Source organism: Perissodus microlepis, chromosome 23, assembly GCF_051167445.1.
Source record: "Perissodus microlepis isolate ML-2025 ecotype Zambia chromosome 23, ASM5116744v1, whole genome shotgun sequence".
NCBI lineage: Eukaryota > Metazoa > Chordata > Actinopteri > Cichliformes > Cichlidae > Perissodus > Perissodus microlepis.
The window spans coordinates 24,187,201-24,210,181 of NC_140482.1; the positions used below are offsets into that span (position 1 = coordinate 24,187,201).

At 39.1% G+C, this 22,981-nt stretch overlaps 1 protein-coding gene across 3 annotated transcripts in view; it reads left to right on the forward strand.

Moving 5' to 3' along the window:
• The window catches only part of LOC146361504 (kalirin-like), a 57,149-nt gene extending 34,232 nt beyond the window's left edge, over window positions 1-22,917 (forward strand). For 2 of the 3 annotated variants that reach the window (XM_084920672.1, XM_084920673.1), the window contains 18 exons: window positions 414-575; window positions 1,622-1,814; window positions 8,381-8,437; window positions 8,533-8,639; window positions 9,975-10,106; window positions 10,194-10,307; window positions 11,524-11,594; window positions 11,680-11,746; window positions 11,856-11,959; window positions 12,058-12,127; window positions 13,331-13,417; window positions 13,762-13,854; window positions 15,167-15,217; window positions 15,753-15,830; window positions 16,366-16,551; window positions 16,633-16,804; window positions 17,388-17,533; window positions 17,622-22,917. In XM_084920672.1, coding sequence (XP_084776798.1) covers window positions 414-575; window positions 1,622-1,814; window positions 8,381-8,437; window positions 8,533-8,639; window positions 9,975-10,106; window positions 10,194-10,307; window positions 11,524-11,594; window positions 11,680-11,746; window positions 11,856-11,959; window positions 12,058-12,127; window positions 13,331-13,417; window positions 13,762-13,854; window positions 15,167-15,217; window positions 15,753-15,830; window positions 16,366-16,551; window positions 16,633-16,804; window positions 17,388-17,533; window positions 17,622-17,807 — 2,076 coding nt within the window. In that variant the 3' untranslated portion in view covers window positions 17,808-22,917. The remainder of the gene's footprint in view (window positions 1-413; window positions 576-1,621; window positions 1,815-8,380; window positions 8,438-8,532; window positions 8,640-9,974; window positions 10,107-10,193; window positions 10,308-11,523; window positions 11,595-11,679; window positions 11,747-11,855; window positions 11,960-12,057; window positions 12,128-13,330; window positions 13,418-13,761; window positions 13,855-15,166; window positions 15,218-15,752; window positions 15,831-16,365; window positions 16,552-16,632; window positions 16,805-17,387; window positions 17,534-17,621) is intronic. The other variant, XM_084920674.1, reaches the window with a different exon arrangement.
• The last annotated feature ends 64 nt before the right edge of the window (window positions 22,918-22,981 follow it).

A 22,981-nucleotide genomic window follows, 5' to 3' on the forward strand; every position in this document is an offset into this window, starting at 1 on the left:
CAGAGCTCATAGTCTTGAAGTTATCTGAGACTTTGTTCTTTATTAATAGTTTATATTGTATTTAGTGTCTTTGTAATCCGGAACTCATTCCTGCCTTGCAGCTTGAAACACGTTAAATCTTATTTTTAGCCGTCTGCAGGGAATAAAGTCATATCTCAGACTGCTCCCTCACTTTATTCTGAATTTTCCTGGTTTTATCATTTGCAGAAATAGAGGTTGTACGCTCCCAGTGAGCTGCATGGGAGTGAGGTCATGGACTCCAGGAGACACCTCTCTGCATACTGAGTGTGAATGAATGTCTGCTTCTCTCAGAGCTTGGAGCACTGATGCTAATGATGCTGTTATTATCGTTTAACAACACGGCGGTGACACCTTCCGCCTGTATATAATCTGTCCTACCTGTCTGCGTGCAGCTGTCAGGAGGCTGCGAGTTAGTCGTGGTGTTGTTGGATTTCTCTGCCGGAGGACCGGGAGAGATCAGCGTTCGCTGCGGTCAGACAGTGGAACTGGTGGAGCGCTCAGCAGATCGGCCCGGGTGGTGTCTGGTCAGAACCACAGATCAAACACCTCAACAGGTAATTAGCATCCAGAAGACAAAACAAACATCCCAGCAAATAATAAACAAACTAAATGTCCCCACATGTAGCAAAACTTCCTGTCTTGCCCCATCAACCCCCACCAGTTGTGACAGATGGCCACCCCTCCCTGAGCCTCGTTCTGCTGGAGGTTTCTTCCTGTTAAAACTGAGTTTTTCCTTCCCACTGTTGCCAAGTGCTTACTCATAGGGAGTTGTCTGATTATTGGGGTTTTCCCTGTATTATTGTCTTTGCCTTGCAATATTAAGCACCTTGAGGCAACTGTTGTTGTGATTTGGTGCTATATAAATAAAACAGAATTAAAATATTTATCTCTGCAGAATTATATTCATACTTTTTTCTTACACATTGTTTCACAGCGTTTGGCAAACTTGACTTCCTGATAGAAGATATCTGTTTCTATGATGCCAATTTATCTTTAAACATATTAACTTTGACTGTCCTTGTGGTCTGAAACATTTTTCTTTTCTTTTTTTTTTTTAATTCTTTCTACTTCAAGTTATACATTAAGAAGTTCTGATCTTTTTAATGTCCCTTTTGGATTAAAGGAAATTGGTAAGAAAGCTTTAAAGTTTCCGGATTAAGTTCCCTGCTGTGGTCCAGAGCAGCTGAGGGAATGAGAAAAGCACTAAAGGGTCTACTAATAGATCCAAAGTATCGTGTGCCAGTAAGTCTGATTTTTACTGAGGGACTTTAGATGAAAGAAACAAACCGGTTGAGCTTAGAAAATTAGCAGATTATTTTATATGATGGGTTGGACAACTGATGTAATGAATAACCTCAGACAAAAGAACCTCAGATTTCTATCTAACCATTAAAACCAGTGACACACTCACTGAGGGAAAAGGGGCTGTTAAGCAGATTAGCAAGAAATGTCCCCATAAGTGACAAATATAATGAAGGTCCCCACGTGTAACAAAGGCAAGAACTTATAGCCATAAATACCGTTAAAGTGTGTGAGAGGGTTTCCTTGTTTTTCTGATGCTCAACCATCCTTCTAACATCGCTGCTGTGTTTCCTCACAGGAGGGTCTACTGCCCATGAGCACCCTCTGCCTGTCGCACTCCCACAGTGCAGCCGATATGGAGGGACTGCTCCCAGCCTCCACCACATCCTCCAGCACCTCTTCTACAAGCACCACCACCTCCTCCTCCTGCAACTCATCCTCTACCACCATCACCTCCACCTCTAACTCCTCCACTGTGAGCGCCGGGAGGGGTGAGTACCCAGAGAACTTATTGCCTGTGTTCCCATCAGCCCCAAAGGGACCTGACTGTAATCACAGATATTAATGATGCTCTAACTGCCATGTACAGGAAAACATCTAAAAAAAGTGATTCCTGAGAAAACATACCTTCTAAAACAACAGCGTGGTCATTTTTAAACTGCTGCAGCACATCCCTTGTTTGCTCGATGTCACTTCCTGTTTAGCCAGAGGCAATTTTAAACATCCTCACGCTGTATGTGTCCCACATCCTCGCTCTCTCTCTGTGCCACCTAAATATTTAAATCCATGTTTGTAAAGTTGTAAACACACTTGAGTCCTTGAGTGCTTGTCCCATAGCTGAGCATGAAAAATTAAATGCGCTTTGTGTCTGTCAGACTCTGCCGCTTCACATTAACATCACAGCTTTATGAGCTTCAAGGAGATGGTCCACAGTAATGAGGAAACATCTCAAAATGCAGCTTTGGCTATAAGCTTCTGGAAAACTGAACCGTTAATCACAACTCTGATCATCACACAAGCCTGCAATGAAATATTTCCATCTTTTTGATCTAAATATAAGACAAATTTAGGATGTTTTATTAGCCCCTTTTCCTTTTAAATGTAAATATTTAAAGAACATTTTTACCTAAATTGCAAATATGAACATTAACCTGACTTCTCACCCACCTGCAGTACCTTTACAGCCCAACAGGGGGCTGAAGCCCACACTTTTAGAGCCACTAGACCACAGAGTCTTCAAAAAAGTTTATTATATATATTATATATACAACCTCTTGACCATAATGATAGTTTCCAGTAATGCTAACACCTCCAGCTGTGCAACCTGTGGAACAAACCAAATGTCAGCACAAGAAGGTGTTAACGTGGGGTTTCGCAGGAGGGAAGACTCCTGCCAACATCTAGTGTAGCAGTCTATTCAGGGGAACTGACTCATTTTAGGAACAGTAGATTCTTGTTTCCAGACAGGATGCTTCTGCTCAGAGGTTTACTGCTCTAAACCCTGAGCCAGTGTAAAAACAGTGTAATGCATAGGAAACAGGGAAATGCATAACCACAGGGATACACAGGGCATATTTTGCTTGCCTGACAGTGTTTTTTTTTCTTCTTCTTTACAACAGATGCATTTCTGATGCATCTAAAACTGCGGAGGGTCTTTTATTTTGTAAATCAACTTGATTTTCTATGTTTTTCCTGTGTCCAACTTTCTGCAAATTGCTTCTATAAGAAGCAGACCTGCAGCTGACACTGAAGAGCATCATCAGCTTACATTCAAAATGATCCCTGGAGCCCTAAAACTGAACCTAGCAGAGACTGTGGATACCACAGTCTGTCCTGCACTAGTGTGATGTCCATCACTGTGAGGGGTACTATAGACCGGCCATTCACAAACTTCACGCCAACATAACCTTTCTAAATCCTACTAAATACAAAGACAGTATAATCACAGGTGCGTCTGTAATGACAAATTGTTCCATCCTTATTACAGCTACAAATCCCACTGGGAGTATTTAAGGAGAGCGTTTATCCTGCACTGAAGCTAAGGTGGCCCCTAGAGACAAAGCACGTACAAACTCCAAAACACAATGGAAGTACTCCAGGACGCTAGGGGCAGTGTTGAGGTTCTCTCTGAGCAAAGCACAGAGAGAACCTCACTGTTAACGTCAGATTTGACTCCACCATGAACCAAGCGTTCATAGTAATTAAAAACAAATCAAACAAACAACAGTTTTCACATTACCTTTCTTATAAAGCGTGGTTGTTCTATCCTTGCTGGTGTTTTCTGCCGGTATCCAACTCCATGTGTTTGCAACAAACTTGCCTTTTTTTTGCAAATCAACCTCAACACTGCCCCTAGCGTCCTGGAGCACTTCCGTTGTGTTTTGGAGTTTGTACGTGTTTTGGAGTTTATACATGCTTTGACTCTAGGGGACACCGTACTGAACATTTTATTTTGAAAATTCACTGTATTCTCTAAGAAGTGTGTTATAATTTTGTCATCAGACAACAAACACAGGCTGTGTAGATTTTTTACGATTAGCCAACACACAGACTTCATTGTAACAGGAGTGACTAGTCATCTATTGTAGCTTTGTTGATGGAGTCTACAATGAATAAATAAAAAAGCCAAAATAAAAGTACCACCAATGCATAGTGGGGCCTTTTACTGTTTTACAGATACCAAAAAAAACCCTAAGAAAACAACAAAATAAAATTAGTTTAAGTTAAAAATGAATAAAAAGTAAAACTGTCATTGTGCCAGAGAGCAGTGCAAATTGCATTAATACGTAATTTGCACACTATAAATCTAATAAACAGCTGGAAGAAGGTGTAATACAGAAATATGTGTGTCTTCAACTCTCTCAACATAAGTAGTACTCCACAGAAGGAAAATAAATGAATCCAAGCAGCTAACATACTTCCCACAAGTTTCAATACATAACAAAACAAGAAACAGACTTGTCATGTCGAGTAACACATATTGCCTTTTTAATCGTTTTTACTATGAGTAACATGACACAGAACAAAAATGCCTATGTAGTTTCAGTGGAAACAGAAAAGTGACCACAGCACTGAGCGTGGCCTCGACCTGTGAGGCAACTTTGTCCCAACTTTAATCTGTAATCTGGTTTGGCAAGGTGTTTGAAATGCGCGCACACACACACACACACACACACACACACACACACACACACACACGGTTAAACATTGACCTGAAGGAGTTTCACACAGACAAGAATCTACAGTTTATCATCCTGACTGTGTGTGTGTGTGTGTGTGTGTGTGTGTGTGTGTGGGGCGACCCGCTGGGTGTTCTTCCTCGTTACAAACAATGGAAGCTTTAGTTAAAAATAAACTCCCTTTTAGTGCTCGTGTTTATTTTTATTCATACTTTGTTTTGTGTTTTATGGAGTTTTATTTTATATTTTGTTCCAAATAAACTTGTTTTATTTTTCATATTATTAAATATTTTTTTAATTTGGTTTTATTATTATTATATTTTATTCATTTTATGTAGTGTTTTTTCTCACTTTGTTTATACTTCACTTGATTTTATGTAGTACTTTTATTACTCTACCATTTTATTTTTACTTCGCTTATTTTTATTTTAAATTATTTTAAGTTTTTTTCTTTTCATTCATAGGTTATTTATTTTTATTACATTTATCATTGTAATTGATTTGTGTTAGTTTTTTATTACTATTACTCTATAAGCCACTCCCCCACAGCATCTAAACCCACCCTCTGTGGGTTTAGATGCTGTGGCTCCACCCCCAGACCTCTGACTCTTGTTTAGTGTCATTCAGCTGAGAGCAGAGAAACACCTCTGTCAGTCAGTCTGCCTCTTTCTTAATATCTCTCTGAATGGACTGATGTGGAAGCATGCGGCGGGGCAGAGGTGCATGCTGGGATTGTTCGGGCATTTGGGAATGGATTGTGCACGAGCGAGAGGACGAGCGAGGTGGGTTCACACTGAGAGAGTGAGAGAGAGACAGAAAGAGAGAGAGAGTGACGGGTGTTGGAGAAAACATATGGGTGTGCAATGGTTAATAAGTAATAGGTGTGTGTGTGTGTGTGTGTGTGCCTTTACAGCAAACAGCGCTGCAAGAATGTGAACGATGTGTGAATATGCATGTGTGTGTGTGTCGTGAACAGGACACGCAGGTTTTCCTTTTTTGTATGAAAGACCTCACACACACACAAAGTAACACAGTGCAGACAGTAGGTGTGCGTGTGTGTGTGTCCTTCGGTGACTATTTTACAATAATCAGACTGACTAACTGGTGGATTTGTTTGAGTTTTAAGCAGCCATATTCATATCCACAATAATCAGCAGAGGTCTGTCCGTAATAAGAATCTCTTGCTGTTGTTTTCAGCTGGCAAACAACAAAAATGTCAGACAGTCACAGTTTGTAAAGCATGATTTTACACTGAGACTAAATCCACATGAATGTTAGGAAATCAGCAGAGTTTCATCAACATAAAACCAAATTTGAGAGAACAAGCAAATGAATGCCTGTTTCCATCCACACCTACCAGGTTAATATAATTTTGACTGAAACAACAAGTGACTGAGCAAAGTTTCCTAATGTATGGTCAAAACTGTTGATCAGGATGTGCCAGAACAAGATGTTTTTGTTCCTGTGTCTTTGATGTCGCCCTTCCACACTTTCTTCTGATTGGTGGACTTCTGGAAGCTTGCCGAGGGGCAACATTCAACCATTTGTCAGATTCAAGTCTTTTATTTTGTGTGCATGGAGACGATTGTCACCTTTCAATAAGAAACCTAGTTTAATGTCAAAAGCATGGATTTTGTCCAGAAAGAGCGGGTAAGCATCACCACGGCAACAAAGAAATAAAGCTTTAAAGATGTGGAAGTTGTATTTTAGCCCAAACAAGCGGGGTTTTTTTGTAAATCCAACACGGGAGTTTGTAATGCCTAAACCTGACTGAAAGTCATATTTTTAAGTAATAACACCTTTAAAAAAAATAATTCTGGGTAAAACACAACTGAAATACACAAAATCAGTCAAATATTTATTTATTCAAATGCTCACTCTTTAAGGAAAATGTGCTCAGTGTAAACTGAATGTATTTCATTTGACCAGATTCCATAAAAAAGTAACATTTTACATTTTGTTACATGTAACAAAATAACATCTTTGCAAAAATACAAATTATTTGTAAAAATCTGTTGCATGTATGAGTCGAACTCGGGTCTCTGAAAATCTGAAATGATTTGCCCCAACACCACCAACCTCCTGACGTGGGCTGCTGTTATTATCTGATACATGTGCATGAATCAGAACATGGAAACACTGACGGGAAGTCTTGAAAAATGTCATCAGAAGGTTGTCTGCTCTCAGTGACGGCCATAAAAAAGAAATAATTAACTAATGACTTTAGTTTGGGGTACAGTAAATGTAGTGAACATTGTCCCATTATGTAAGAATTAAATAAACTTTAGTCTTAGACACAATGCAAGATAACTACATGAAGCTGCTTCTTAGTTATGAAAGGAAAATTCCACCAGGGTCGTTTTGAATATTTAATTATTCTCATTCAAACATAAACTAAAGGAAAAATTTCACACAACACCCTCAAAGAAGTCTTTGTGCCCAAACTCTTCTTTCTACAGTAAAATATTGATTCCAGTAGATCTCATGTGTCAGAACTACTTGCACTAAATACAGTTATTTAGTGGTTCACCGAAGCGGAGGCAGCGGGAGTTCAATTGTTCTGAGGTAAAACGCTGCCGTCAGTGGGCTCTGCTGGCTGCAAAGTGTTGTAACAACTTGTCTGAGGTCAAATAAGGCAGCGTATATCTAAATATACCACACACCTACTCTACAGCTGATTTTAAGTCATTAAAATAAATATCAGTTCTAATCTATCATAATCAGTGTGTCTGCATTTATTAATTGTTATTAATGGAGTTATCTTTAATCACTTTTATTCATTATTTCATGTGTGCTGAACATACTGGATTCTTTTAATCTCAGTTTGTATATTTATTTATTGTTTATTTTGCAGGTTTTTGTACTTTCACAAGTTAAGCATTAACTTTTAAGTCATAGATGCTCACATATATTTACATGTAATATTATTTTATTGATCTGTTTTCAAAATGATATTGTAATGCACTTGATTTTTTTACAGCCTGTAGTTGTAGTTTTTGAGATTTTTTTGTTTGTGTTTGTAGTTTTATGCTAATAGTTTATTCATTCATTCGTCAGGTTCTTTGTGAGTCCTGTCTCTGTGTCTTTTTTGTTATTTTGCTCACTTTTCTGTGTGGTTTAGGGTTTTACTTGTGAATCACTTTAAACTTTAGGTTTAAACGAAAGATTCTATTAAAATTAAATTAAGCTAGGGTAACTAGCTATCAGTAAGTCCCTCATACCTCCTTACTTCAAAGAAACCAACTATCTTTCATGACTGGTGTGCATGCTTTTTTGCTGAGTTAAGGTTGTTAAATTTTCCTTGTTGAGGGCTTAAAAATGAAATTAGATTTCCAGAAGTGTTCATATAACTTAATACAACAATTTTTAGTCTTCTGCTAAAGAAGAAGAAGAAACTGTGTTATTTGTGTCTTTCGGGCTTCACAGTAGTTTCTGTTTTTCTCATTTAACCTCACACCTTCTGGTATTTCCAGTCCAGGTTTTTCTTGTTAACAGTCTGATAATTAGGGCTGGGCCATAGCATACCGTTCACGGTAATACCGGTATAATGTTGGGCTACGATAAGAAAATGAAATATTGCGATAGAATATGGGTAAAACGCCTTTTGGTTAAACTGTCAGCAAGGAATTTGCATTTGCACTGATTGTTTTTTTATATATAACTTTAATGCACATAAAAAACAGCTGCTTGTTTTAGTGAAAATACATTGATGTTTTTTTTTCCACTAATAAAGTTGTGGAGTTGTAAAGTATTTTGTCTAGTGTCAATTATATCGTCAGTTATATCATTATCACAAATTTTCAAATGTATATCGTGATAAATATTTTTGGTCATATCGCCCTGCTCTACTGATAATCTGTTTTTCTTTGTGTCTGCAGAGTCGAGTTTGTACAGCTCTGAAAGTTCAGGCCTCCAGACTCAGACTACTAGCCAAAGTGAGACCACAGTAATAACTCTGAGCACCCATTGCACTCAGAAAAGACAGCACTAAAACTCACCTCTGACCCCTCTCTGCCTTTTCTTCTCTCAGGTGCCACTTCTCCCACAGTGTTTGGAGTGGGAGGGGCTCCAGCAGGAGGCGCTGTGGGCTCACCGGGGGCGAAGCGGAGCGGCTCTGGAACCGGGAACACTCTAAAGGTAACAGCTCGCTGTGAACTGAAATGGGAGAATTTGGGTCAAATGTGTTAACATAAAGCAGCTTGAGGAGGCTTTGGTTCATCTGTGGAGAGTGGGATGTCTACATGGCTTTGACTCAAATATTTCTATTGTTGGTCTGAATGTTTTTTAAATCTTACAGTTCGACAAACATGAACCAGGTCATCACAACGTAACTGAAAGTAACACTGAAACTAATAAAAATTATACGAAAATGAAACTGATTGAAAACAAAACATGAAAACAAAAACGAAACCATAAAAACGATTGAGTACAGAATTCAGTTGATTCTGGTCAGGATATTAACCTACAGTCAGAGGGCTTTAGTTATCTTAATTGTGGGTTCTCTGGTATTCTCAAAGGGAAATGCAGATAGGCACTTTGTGTGTTTGTTGAGATTTGTTAATGCTGTGGTTTATGGTCAAAAATACTAAAGAGAAGTTATTGTGTTTGTTTTTATTCTAGGACTCCACTCCAGTGGCTTTGCATTATTCACAGCTAAAAATAATCTTTCTTTGTCTTAGAAAAGCAGTTCATTTGTGTCTCAGACAGTCTGCTTTAGCTTCTGTCTCCCATCAGTCCACAAACTTTTTTACTTCTACTTGGCGTCTGTCTGAAAACAGCATCCAGAGCTGCCAAGGTGTCATTTTGGAAACACAGCATTCAGAGCAGTCATAAGGATTGAGCTCTGGGTTCATAATATTTACTTTTGCATATGTTCACATCATTACATAAAATCTGAAACTTTGGTTAAAATGAGCATTTGATACTGTAAGCTCCCCCTTAAATGTAATGGATTACTAAAGTTGGAAGCATTAGCTCACAGGAAATGTTTCCTCAGTTTTTATCATTGTGTCTAAATTGTATGAGTGTTGATGTGTAATCATAGCTGAATCTTGATTTGTGCATAAATGAGTGTTAAAAAATATATTTAAAAAAAGTAAAATTGTTGGCGAAGCCAAAATTTATTTGAAGGTTGTGTTTTAAATAGTTAAGAGAAGCTCTTTTAAAAAACTGTTAGTGGAAAACATTCTGTAGATCAAGAAAATCTCCACAAATTGCTCTTCATATGTTAAACTTGGACTGGATTCATGCAGTTCTCAGCACATCCTATCAGCACACTATGAACGAAAATGTAGTTTAAAACCAGATGAACACATTTGTAACGTGCTGGGTGACATTGATGAAGCTCGTATCACAGGTAACTCTGGGCTCCTGAGTTTTTAGTCCTATTTGTACCAGCTGTATGAACCGTAGCCGTGGTGATACAATACTCAGTGGCATCAATAACGGTAACTACATTAACTGTTGCTGCAGCGCTGGTTGACTAGTCCGGTGCGGAGGCTGAGTCAGGGAAAAGCAGATGGACAGAAGAAACCGCCAATCAGGACGAGGAGGCGGGACAACAGGACAGAGATGACCACACCCCTCACAGGAAATGCGCAAATGGTGTGTAGACACCCATCCAAATGATGGGTTAAATACACAAAATAGTAATAATGATAACATAAACTAATTGCTTCTTAAATTATGTAGAAGGCGAGGAAGGAGGAGGCAGGGCATAGTGGTGGAGAGGAGGAGCCAGAGGAAGAAAGCCACACCCCTCTACCACCCCCAATGCAGATCATCAAAGACCCTAACAATCCTGAGGTAAGAGTGGCTCTGTTTAAAGCTAGAAATGTTTAATGGCTGAAGATGAATGTGCCATAAATTTCTTAATATTGTATTTGCTGCTTTAGTCACGAGGTAAAAAACCTCTTCAGAAAACTTTTTGAATAACTACAAAAATAAACTAAATGTTTTTATACAGAAGAGTGGTTTATTTGAAGAGTTTTCAGTCCTGATTCAGAGTTGCATGCAGCACTAGTGGAAGATACCAGTGATCCTCATATGTCTCCTGCCAGTGGACCTCATAGTTACATAAATACCCTGCACTGGGTTGAGTCATATCTATCTGGTACATTTCAGTTTCTTCGTGTTACTAAAGAGAGTTACTCATGGAGTTCTGTAGGTTCTTGTGTTGGGATCAGTACTTTTCATTGTATACATACAGGTAATATTATTAGGAAACAGCATACATTTTCGTTGTTGGAGTTGATACCCAGCTGTAGGTACCTATGAAACTAGTTGACACAAATCAATTAATTAAACTACAGGCATGTTTTCAAGGCCTGAAAGCCTCCATGGCATATAATTTCCTTTATCTAAATTTGGAAAAATGGAGGTTACTGAACTTGGTCTTAAAAACCTTGGAAGCATGGTGTCTAAGCAGATACTGACTCTGGATGGCATTACCATGGCTTCCTGTTAGGAATCTTGACCAGATATGTCCGTAAAGGCACACTGTAAGAGATGTCGGACTGTTTTTTTCTTGCTGTATTTCTACATTTCTAAACATCCTGTCTCAGAGTGATGCTGAACAACTGGTTCAATATGTGTTACCTCTATGATGGACTATTGCAATTATTATCAGGCTGTCCTAAAAGATCCCTGAAAAGCCTTCATTTTATCCACAATGTTGCAGCAAGAATACTGTGAAACCATATTTCTCCTGTAATGGCTTCTCTTCATTGGCTCTCTGTTGTATCCACAATTATATTTAAAAATCTTTCTCCTCACATATAAGGTCTTGACTGATCAGGCCCCATCTTATCTTAAAGATCTCATAGTAACATATTGCCTCAATAGAACACTATCAGATTACTGGCTTGCTTGTGATTCCTAGTGTAGTTAAAAGTACAAGGCGGTGCCTTCAGCTGTCAAACTGTGTACAGTATTCACGCTGTTTTCTTGTCATCAATAAAAGATTACAGTTTTCTGAGGTTACACAGAACTCTTTTAATTTCAGCCTTTTCTATTTCTTCAGGCTCTAGACTCAGATCAGGGATCAAATGAATCAGACACGGAGCAGAGAAACAAAGCACTAAGAGGACGCATGTAAGACAAACCCAAATTTATTACCAAGTCCAAGTTTTGAATGCATATTTAAGGAGACTTGAATTTTGTGGTTCTGTGTGTGCAGGTTTGTCGTTAATGAGATGGTCCAATCAGAGAAGGACTATGTAAAGGATCTGGGAGTGATAGTTGAGGTGAGACACAAACATCACACTGAAAGAAAGGACCTACTGACGCTCCACCCAAAAGACTCTACAAATGTCAATCTAAACGTACGACATGTTCTCTGCTGACGTTTCTCAGGGCTTCATGTCCCGGCTGGAGGTCAGAGGGATTCCAGAGGAGATGAGAGGAAAAGACAAGATTGTCTTCGGCAATATCCAGCAGATCTACGACTGGCACCGCGAGTCCGTGCCACAAATGCACACGTGAACAAACACACTTCATTATATACACAAAGATAGACCATCATGCTCATGCTCATGCTCATGCTTTTCTGTTTCAGCTTCTTCCTGGTGGAGTTAGAGCGTTGTATTCAGAATCACGACCTGCTCGCAGACCTCTTCATCAGACATGTGAGTTCTACAAACAAAATGACTTGTTCAAAACAGAATATATAGCATGGCTCTGACCTGAGACCTCAGGGACTCAACTCAGAACTCATTTGTCTTGACTTTGGGCTTCATTTAGAACTAGATTCAGGGCTCAATTTATTTATTTTTGTCTCAAGATAGGAATCAGGATTCAAATAGGACTTGGCTCATTACTTTTTATGGCTTGGCTTAGAACTTTGTTCAAAGTTTCACTCAATTGTCAACTTAAGACTCAGCTTGTCCCTGCATTAGGACTTGACTTGTTTGTCCTGGCTTAGACCCACAATTGATTATGTGAATATTCACATGATCTAAGATGTGAACAAAGATGTGGATCATTACCATGATCTGGGGTTACCACTGAAACCACTGTGAGACCTTGCCTCAAACCATCAGTGACCTACTGAAGTGAGCGGGGGGTTGACGTGCCTGGGAACATGTCTTCCTAGTCCAAAGTGGTTTCCTGGAAAGAGTGACCAATGTTTTTTAAATGCAGGTGAGTCTTTTCCTGTTGAGATGACTCCTCCATGTTGTACCATACATTTATAGAGTGGCTGTTTGGTTTCTTCTATAAAAGGGTCCAGGCCCTCCTCACTGCACTGCACTGCATACCATATGTTGTTCATCTTGCTTTTAGGAGTTTTGTCCTTGCAATGAGCCAGTTTTTGTCTGCTAGATTTGCTACGTCTGAAGTGCACTGGGATGCCATGCTTGGAGAGAATTTCCAATAAACATGCTACAGGAACTAAAAAAGTTGTTGTCGTTCTGTTTCTCCCTAGTTGGTGTTTGGCATTCTTTCCTCTGCATTTTCACTGATTTGATGAAGGCCGAGTTAGGATAACCACATGTTCTAAGAGCTTTGTTTACGTCTGTGTGTTCCTGTTCCCTTCTGCCTTAGAGGGAACCTCCTCGCTGGTTTAGGGTCCCAAACAAGTTTGTGTTCCAGTACCTGGTGAGAGTCAAGGTCTAGCATGAGCTGAATAACTCAGAAGCTACAACAACATGGGGCTCAATTCTAAATTCATGACTTGCTCCTGAGGTTGAACTTGGCTCGAGTTGTTGTCTGTACATAGGATTTGAGTTATCACAGAACTCAGGACTTCTTGTTATTTGCTTGGGACTTGACTCAGGATGTGTTGAAGACCTAATACAACTATTTCTTTTTTACTTTCTTGTTTTTTACAGGAGCGTCGTCTACACATGTATGTGGTTTACTGTCAGAATAAGCCGAGGTCAGAGTTCATCGTCATTGAGTATGAGACCTATTTCGAGGTAATGCGTCGCTTTTCTTTTTTGTTTCATTTCTATACTTGCCTATTCTTTTATGATTATCTTATAGAATAGAATAACTTTATTATCCACATCAATGGAAAGTTGTTTTCAGTTCACCAAGCCATAAACAAATCAATTAAATCAACCCATAATAGTTTCTTTTATTTTTCTTTCCTGATTTTTTTTAAACATTACTATCTTAAAAGTTAAAAAGGGGAAAAAAATCGAAAGAGCAGGCTTCACTAAAATGCACGTTCTTGAATGGACCTTGCTATAGTAAAAATCAGCCAAAAACTGAAACTGAACCAGACCTTCTATCTCTGTCTCTGCCTGTCTGTCTGTAGGAAATCCAGCATGAGATCAGCTGCAGGATGTCCATCAGTGATTATCTGATCAAACCAATCCAGAGAATCACCAAGTACCAGCTGCTGCTCAAGGTCTGTGAAGAATCTGTCAACATGATTTTTGTTTACACTAACTGCTTAAATGAAACATTGATTTTAAAATATATTTAATACATTTTTGGTGGAATCTGAATGTTACAATGGAATTGCTAGTATTATCTGTGGAGTAAGTTTGGGTATTTTATATCCTGCTTAAAAATGCATCTGCCCAGAGACCATAGAAGACAATTACCCAGTAGCTAAATGTGGTACAAAGGTTCTTTTATTATTAGGGTTATTAGGGTTTTGTGTATTTTCCCTGACAAATATGGCATAAAACTAAAAACCACCAGAGGTGCTGATCTTGATTATAGACTGGTTGGCTCTCAGGGCTGTGTGACATGACAAAATATATCGGATGAAGAAATGAAATCATCTATCGTTTCATATTATACCTTATGGTTTGTTTCGAGGTGTTGCAAAACACTCTGTTTAAAGCAGTATTTTTTTTCTTCTACCAGCACAAGAATTACATGAAAAAGTATGAAGAGAGTTTACAGATGAGAAGCAAAAAAGAGCCGTCAGGTGCTCAAAATAAACCTTAGACTCAAACGTTAGAACAGGCTTTTCCTCGCAACATGTCATGTCATGTAATACAACTTATACAACTTAAAATACAACTAAAAATATATATAGTTTCATGCAACGGTCAAAACACTCCACTCCAGGTACAGGACGCCCAGCTGAAAACGCGTCGAGTGCCAGAGATTCACAGAATTCACAGAAAATGCACTATTTTGTGATATATACCATTATTGGGATGAGAAATGTCTTCTATCGGGATATGAGATTTTGATCATATCGCACAGACCTATTGGCTCTTGCTCCAGGCTTGGATTAGAACTTCGGTCAGGTGGAGTTTTTACCTTTTATTGAGGGACTTGATTCAGGACACAACTCGGGATGCAACTTGGGATTTGTTGTTTTTGAGTTGGAGCTGACCTCAAGACTTGAATTGACTCATACTGATGTTGTCTTTGAAATTAGCTACGATTTGACATGGGTGTAGTATTAGACTCAGAAATTATTTGGGACTCAACTCAGGCAAGAAATGTGTGGGTTGTTTTATTAACTCCCTTAACAGTTATTACCTGTGCACTCTGATTGGTTCACAATGACAGCCTTGCTTGTAATGGCAATAAATTTTGTGCTTTTGGGTAGAGCTTTTTGTGAGAAATCAGAGATAAACTCATCAGTTCATCATACCAGCGTGTATTTTAAGATATTTTCTGATGTTACACTTTAAGGACACACTATGACTGTGGCTGACATTCAAACACTTATATTTTTGCTGTTTGTTCATCAGGATTTCCTCAAGTATACGTCGAAGGCAGGGCTGGACTGTGAGGAGATTGAGGTAAGTTTTGTTTCTTTGCTTTCCTTTTCTGTAAATCATCTCATAAGCTTTCAGAAACATCAAACAACTGAACCACAGCTTTGTTCGTGTTTTTTGTTATTGATCAGTTTTAGTTTGATAATATAAAAACAGTTGTGTTGTGCCATAAACTGTTTTGATAATACACAAAGGCACAAAGGATCTACATTCTGGGAAACAGTTTATTTACTGAATTTATTATATTTTCATTCAAATTCTTGTGACTTTTAAAAATGATAAACTTTGTTAAATTTTTTGTAAAAAATAGATATTTAGTTTTTTAGCTTTGCTAAGAGTTGTAAAAAAAACTCTCATAGACAACAAACAGAGTTTTGTTCTTCAGCAGACAGCTGTTTCTGTCTCATAACCAACGAGCAGGAGACAGCAAAGAGCTGCTGCTGCTTCTGGCATAGTGAAGATCGTTATAAATGATTTACACGAGATGGTGAATCATTGCCCTGAGGACTAACACGAACTTTTGTAATATTTAGTAACTGTGTGTGTGGTCTGTGTACAGAAAGCAGTGGAGCTGATGTCATTGGTTCCAAAACGCTGCAATGACATGATGAACCTGGGACGCCTGCAGGGATACGAGGTACACCTGTCTGTCCACTTGTCCGGCTGATTTGTTTTGTTAGCAATTTCATGTCACTAGGACAACATAGTAACATAATTGATTTCATGCTAATTAACACTGAAAGCTCTGAAAGAAATGTGATAATATTTCAAATTTTAAGTTTCCATTTTGGTCTACTAACACAAAATGGACAAAAAGCAGAACTGAACCACACAGAGATGAAGGACAATGAACCAAACCCAGAGGAACACCATATTACATTGATAACAGCACACACGGCATAATAATGTTGTTGTGGGGTGCTGCTACCGAGCTCTACAACAACAGCTTCTCAAGTAGTTTGTGTGCAATTTACCTGTTTCAGGCACATATTAATTAAAAAAAATTAGAAATGTGTGTAGAAAGCACAATACAAACAATTAACAATGACATATATGAGGCATGTACACAATTTACTTTTGCTGATTTCCTGGAAATGTAAAGTTTGCTGCAGGGTACCTGGACTCTTATCCATCGGTCTTTCTTTCTTCACTCACCTCCTCGTGCTTTCCAGGGAAAGCTAACGTCTCAGGGGAAGCTGCTGCAGCAGGAGACTTTCTGTGTTTGGGAGCAGGATGGAGGCGTTCTGTCTCGCAGCAAAGAGCGCAGAGTTTTTCTGTTCGAGCAGATCATCATCTTTAGCGAACTGCTGCGCAAAGGTTCCAACAACCCAGGATACCAGTTCAAGAACAGCATAAAGGTCAGACTGGTCAGCATTGTTTAGACTCGACACCATCTTGAGGTCTGAATTAGGAGTAATTGTGTTATTGTTTGTGTTCAGGTGAGTTATCTGGCAATGCAGGACAGCGTGGACGGTGATCCCTGTAAGTTTGTGTTGTGGTCTCGTGGGTCGGCGGAGCGCTTCACGCTCCAGGCATCTTCTGCCAGCATAAAGATGACCTGGGTAGAGACCATTGCTTCCCTGCTGGATGCCCAGAACAACTTCCTGTCAGGTAAAAACCTTGTCAAAAACATTCCTGAAATATCTGAAATATCCATTACATTACCTGTCCTAAAATGTCCTTAATTCTCCTTAGAAAATTCCCTTTCATTGTCATTGGATCCCCACTGATTTTGAAATCTCTTATTCAACTGAAATGCTACTGAATCTCAATGGAACATCTTTTATTATCTTTCTCATATTCCTCAAATACTTTTTGTTTTACCCTAAATATCCTTAAACCATATTTAAATAGCCTTAATTTCCCCAAACCACCCTTAAACATCTCTGTTATGTTAGTAACGTTGGACTTGTGTTAACGTAAACCCCCCTTAAGTCACCCTTGAAATCTTAGAATACCTTCCTAAGTCTCAAATCCTCTGCAAGCTGTTTAATCTTTGTTTAATGCCAAATGAATCCAATTTCCAAATTTCCCAAAAATGTCTTTCTTACAACCTCCTTGAAAACTCCTTGAATCAATCAAAAGTATAATTTTTGTGAACAACCCTCCAACATTCCTAGATCTCTATAAATCACCTTAAATCTCACTGAAACAGCTCATGCATATCCATGTTACATCTAATCTGTGCCCACAGCTCTCCAGTCTCCTATTGAGTATCAGAGGAAGGAGGGCGTGATCTCTGTGACACGGCCACTGTCATCAGGAAGGCCGCCATCTGCACCGCCAACTCCCAATGGTCACGCAACTCAGCCCCCTCCTGACAGTGAACAGGAAGATCAGGTTTGAATCCCTCCTTTCACTTTCCTTGTGTACCATAAGTTCTTGAAAAACTTTCTTACATCAGACCATATGACCTTTGACCCTTCAGGAACTGGTTCTGGTGCTGCAGGACTTCGTGGCGGTGCGGGAGGATGAGATCTCTGTGTTTCGGGGGGAGAAGGTTCAGATTCTGGCGTCCAACCAGCAGGGTCAGAGTCTGGTCTATCGGCCGGCCAACAGCGATTCGCCAGCCGCCGAGGGCTGGGTACCACGCAGCGTGCTCAACACACACTGACACATACACATGAACAAACACACACTGGCAGCAGGGTCAGAATCTGGTTTACTATTAGTACATACACAAACACAATGACAGCACTCCAAATACTAAATGCAAAATGGGTCAAAAGCATGTTGGGAAATATTTGTGCAGCAAAAAGGTAAACATGACGATGGCAATGTCTGCGTGTCTGGCACTTTGGACAAAAATATGTCTCCTCCACTTTCTCATTTTCTCACCTGATGAGATTTGTCAGAAACAATCATTAGGAATTATGTGAAAGTTTTAAGCATTGCAGAATATCCTTAATATTACATCTGGGTCCAAGGGGCAACCCTCCATAGCAGCTTCATGGATCCCCAAAGTGTGTAACAGTGGAGCTGGAGCATACTTGCCTGACGTCAACAAATTAAAGTGTAATTAGTGTTCTAGTTGGTTGTTTGGTTTTAACTCAAAATTTCTAACAATCTTTGTAAAAAGTTGATTGCAGATTATTTGAAGTCCAGAATGGTGTGATTATGCCTAAAGATTGTTCTCAGTCAATAGCAGTAGACTAAGCAGAATAAACTAGACCTTAATGTCCTCAGGCATCACCTCCAGAGAGGTAGCAAGGTTGAACTTGCTAAACACCTCACCTAGAAGGTGTTTAACAGGGATCCTAGTTGGATGTATGAACCACAAGTGGATCCTTTCATTGTGGAATAGATGCTCTACTTTGAGCCTCTCCCAAAAGACCAAGATCCTGATCCAGTCCAGACCCTTCGGGCTATTAGAATTTCTTCTGCTTGAATCCTCGTATCCAATATTGGTCCTTGGTCTCTCTTTGGTCACTATTCACAGTTGGCTATGAATAGAAAAGGACAGATAGTGTTTGAGTTGTAGTTGATTGATGTAGAATCTCAGGATCTTGTTCACACGTGGGGAATATAAGTGAGTCCTTGTGGTGAACTCAATCCAAATGGAAAGCAAAGATTTGCCTCATGTTTCTCATGCAAATACAGTGAGTGGATTGCGGTGTTTGAAACTATAAGGAAAACTGCTTCCTTCCAAAGCATAACCGACTCCATCACTTTCTTCAGTAATAAAGTTGAACCATATCGATTCAGCAAAACAGCACAAACAGCAGTAGTAACATTTCCCTCTATTTTGACTGTCAATGGTGTCAAGAGACTCCAGAGTCAATGAACTAATCTCGGCTGGTCCAGTTCTTATTGGAGACCTCCTGAGGTTTTCCTACGACAGACAACAAATCTCTCCAGAGAGTTTGGTGTCCATCCTCAGTTAGGCTTAAAAAAAAACCCAAAAGTGAGGAGTTCAACAGGCATCCTGGTCAGATTTCAGGACCAGCTCAGAGTTTTCTCTTTCACAAAATAATCTCCACCTTTTTTCCATTGTTGTCTCTTTATGTAACAGTGCTGTGACCCATCAGAGGGTTAGGAACTGGAGAGGTAGACACTGCCATCATTTATGCGCTGAAGGTTTCCTGACATGTTTCAGACCCTGATTACTGTTCAGCATTTTAGACTTTAAACACACACACACATACACTCTCCCAGCAGCAGGTACTGTTAGTCTCCTCCCTCATTCCTGGTGCTTTAACATTCAGCCAGAACACAGCTCTTCACCTCGTTCTATCAGACGCTGCCGTCAGGGTCCCAAGCAACCAATAACCCACTCTTATGACTTCACAAACTGTTCTCCGTGGGTCAGTGGAAGGGATATGACCATCATTACAGTCATCATCACCACCATCCAGACGGGGACTCCAGGAAGAAAAGACAGTCAAAATAAATAAATAAATGAAAGCCTCCTGGACGAGAAGAGGCAAAAAGACCTATCAGCCAATCAGAACTGAGTTCTCTACGCGTCGTTCTGTTAATAGTGTGTATAAAGAGACTGAGGACACACACACACACACTTCATACACACACCAATGCTATGATGAAGATGCAGATGAAGATTACTATGAAGATAATTAAGAATAATAGAATCTGTTTTTCACCTTAATAGAGAGAAAAAAAATGAGAGAAAATGTTTGTCATATTAATAACTGCGTGCGTGTGCATGAGAGCGAGGGAGAGCGTGTGTGTGCGTGTGTTAGTAACGCCGTCCTATGTGTGTGTGTGTTTTTCCACCGACAGTTAGGTGGTGTCCCGGTGTAGCGTTGCCATGACGAATCGTTGTGTTTGCGGTGACACCATTTTTTGTTTGTTTATTCGTTTGGTTGGTTTTTATAGCAAACCAGAGCTGCTGCCGCCCTCCTCCCGCCCCGCCCCTTCTCTGTCTTTCTCCAGTCAACAAGGCGGCCTCAGCTTTGGTTAGTTTGATATTCTGATTATGCATTTCTCGTTCCTGTATATAGACCAGACGTCCAACTGCTACTCTATGTACTGTGGACACTGAACCGGTCTGTCTCTCAGCAGCCCAACCTACTGTGACTGTCTGTTTCTACTAAAACCGAAGCTGTAACCTTCAGCACGCTCTCTACCTGTCTCTCTCTATCTGTCTCTCTCTCTCTCTACCTCTCTCTCTCTCTCTCTCTCTCTGTTTCTCTGGTGCCATTCTCAGACAACACCCCGGTCCTTAAGGAGCTGCGCAGCCTGTCAGGTGCACTAAAGAGCGGTTAGGGTGGAGGATAGTGTGCTATGAAGCAAACTATGAATGATTTAACTGGTGTTAAAGGAAAAGTTTGAGTTCTTCCAAGTCTATCTTAATATAACTTCTTTAAACTGATCTAAAAATGTACAACCTGTAGGCAACAGCTTTCTGGTTTCTGTTAGCAGAATTATAATGACACTAACAAAACTTTCAGTTCCTCTAATGTCCACTTGATGCTGCAAAAATGAGTCCCTATACTTAGTCTCCCATGTTAAAATGTCCAACTTCAGCCTGCTACAGAAAACAGTTTTGGTCTAGTTTCTTTGTAACAACTGTATGGGGCTGAATTTAGTTCATAACTCACATGTTTAAACTGCATTAAGGCTTAATGTTTGCGTTATTAGGGGTGGGACCTTGTTGAGTGACAGGTGACACAGTGTAGCTGTCTGCAAGGTTTCACCTTAGTTATTTGAAGTCACTTAGCTGGACCTTTAGGGTGGGTTTGAAGTGATTTGTGTAATTTGGTAATAAAACAGAATCACATCATCAACATATGGTGATATACGCATATAGCTTAAGCTCAGTCTGTCCTTTCTGGATCATTTTTTAAGGATCAAGAAATCAAATACAGAATACAAATCTCAAAACTATTAACCATCTATGATTTAGCTGTTTAAACTGTATTTGCATTTGTAAACAATAAATGCCCAATGAAATAGGTAGATTGTAGATTGTAGCATTTCCAGATTATTAAATTTGTTTGGGATTTTTTTGGTTAAAAAAAAAAAAAAGCTACAACAGAAACCAAGAAACACCTGATTCCTGAGCAGGTTTCAAAAGAAAATATGTTACTAAAGCTTCTCTTAATGTGCATATGGAATGTGATTGGGACTAGTATATTAAGACAGACTTGAAGGAAACCTAATGTTTTCTTAAAGGGCAACACACACCGATGGCACTTGACTATGACATTCATTAGACTTTTTGTCCCAGCTACTGCAAACCTGGCTTTCTACTAAATGTCAAACTATGTTTGGCAGCATAGCTTTGATTCAGTCTGTTTCAAATATTTTTCTAAGCTGAATGGTGGACATCAGATTGTCCATAACTTTCTGGTTCAAGATGGTACTTTGGGTTAAATACTGTTTGGCAACATTTACTTTACTGGGTAATTTTGTGTCAAATCTCTTAAATATTATATTAAAAATCTAACGTTTAGCTGCAAATTACACAACATTTTATCACATTTGTTAAACAGTTTGTAATTCGTGGCTGTAATTATGAGGGGAAGCGTTCCTGTCTGCCTGTTGTATACTGGCTGAAAAATAGTTAATAAACTGACATCTGTTCTCTAAAAAAAAAAAAACCATCCTTGCTAGCGGTTATCCCTGCTGTATCTCAGCTTCCGTTCAGCAGTGTAAATTCTTTTCTTTAGTGTTAGACTGATAAAACACTATAGTGCTGATTTCTCACAAGAGAAACAGTAAAACAAAACAGTATAGTGTGACCAATCTACTGTTTCTCATCTTTTTAAGGAAACAGATGTCAGTATACAAACTATTTCTCATACTCCCTGATACTGAATTTTCTTTTATTATTATTATTATTAAAATGTTGAATATGATGATTAGTTACTCTTTTTCCTTTATAATTGGGGATAAACTGGTTTCTTCAAAATACTTGTTAATTTGCAGCTAAACAGCAGCAGGCCTTTTCAGGAAACTGGAAACATATTACACAAATGTCCAAGTTTGTATTGAAAAAGCAGAAAAAGACAGTGTTAATGTCTTGTAATAGTCATTATAAATACCAACATCCACTTCTTCACATAAACATGCAAATACAAATTATGACTGTCTAAAATATAAGTTAATATCGAGTCCTTAAAGACCTTCAAGCTACTTAACATCAACATGACATTCGTCAGGTGAATGACCCTTAAAAACAGATGCCACTTTGTTCCTTTAACAGAGCTGGCAAAGGATTTTGTGTCAGTGTGATAACTGTCAATGCAAAAAAAAAATGATTATAGTGTTCAAAATGCTTAAAACATGAGCAAGGTCACAACTTTGGAACTCGGAGTGCACCAGAAGGGTTTCGATTTGATTGCCGAGCATTTCAAAAGGAACTCTAACAGGTGGAAAGCTGTGCATTATGAAGAGTTTGAAAGTTAAATGTATTTCACAATGAAGGTGCTACAAAGTAAAGCTTAAAATAAAATGTGGACCATGATTAAAGGTGTAAGATGGATAACTGTGCACTATAGAGGTGTTATAAGGTGGGAAATAGCACACAGCTTAGAAATCAGTGCACTATGAATGGTTGGAGGTGAAAGGTAGTGTACTAAGGTTTAGGATGAAAAATAGTACACTACAAAGGCATAGGGTGCTGTTTGAGACCCAGCCTTGTTGCCGACTGGCAAACTCAACTAACCAATCAACCAGTGTTATTTGTACAGAACTAACAGCTGCTAACTGACTGCTAACAGCTCTCTGTGTTTGTAATAAACGTCATTTTTCATCCAAAACAGTCTGTATGTGGCTTCTTCATCTGGGCTTCTTTTTTTTTTAATACATGGATCAATTACTACA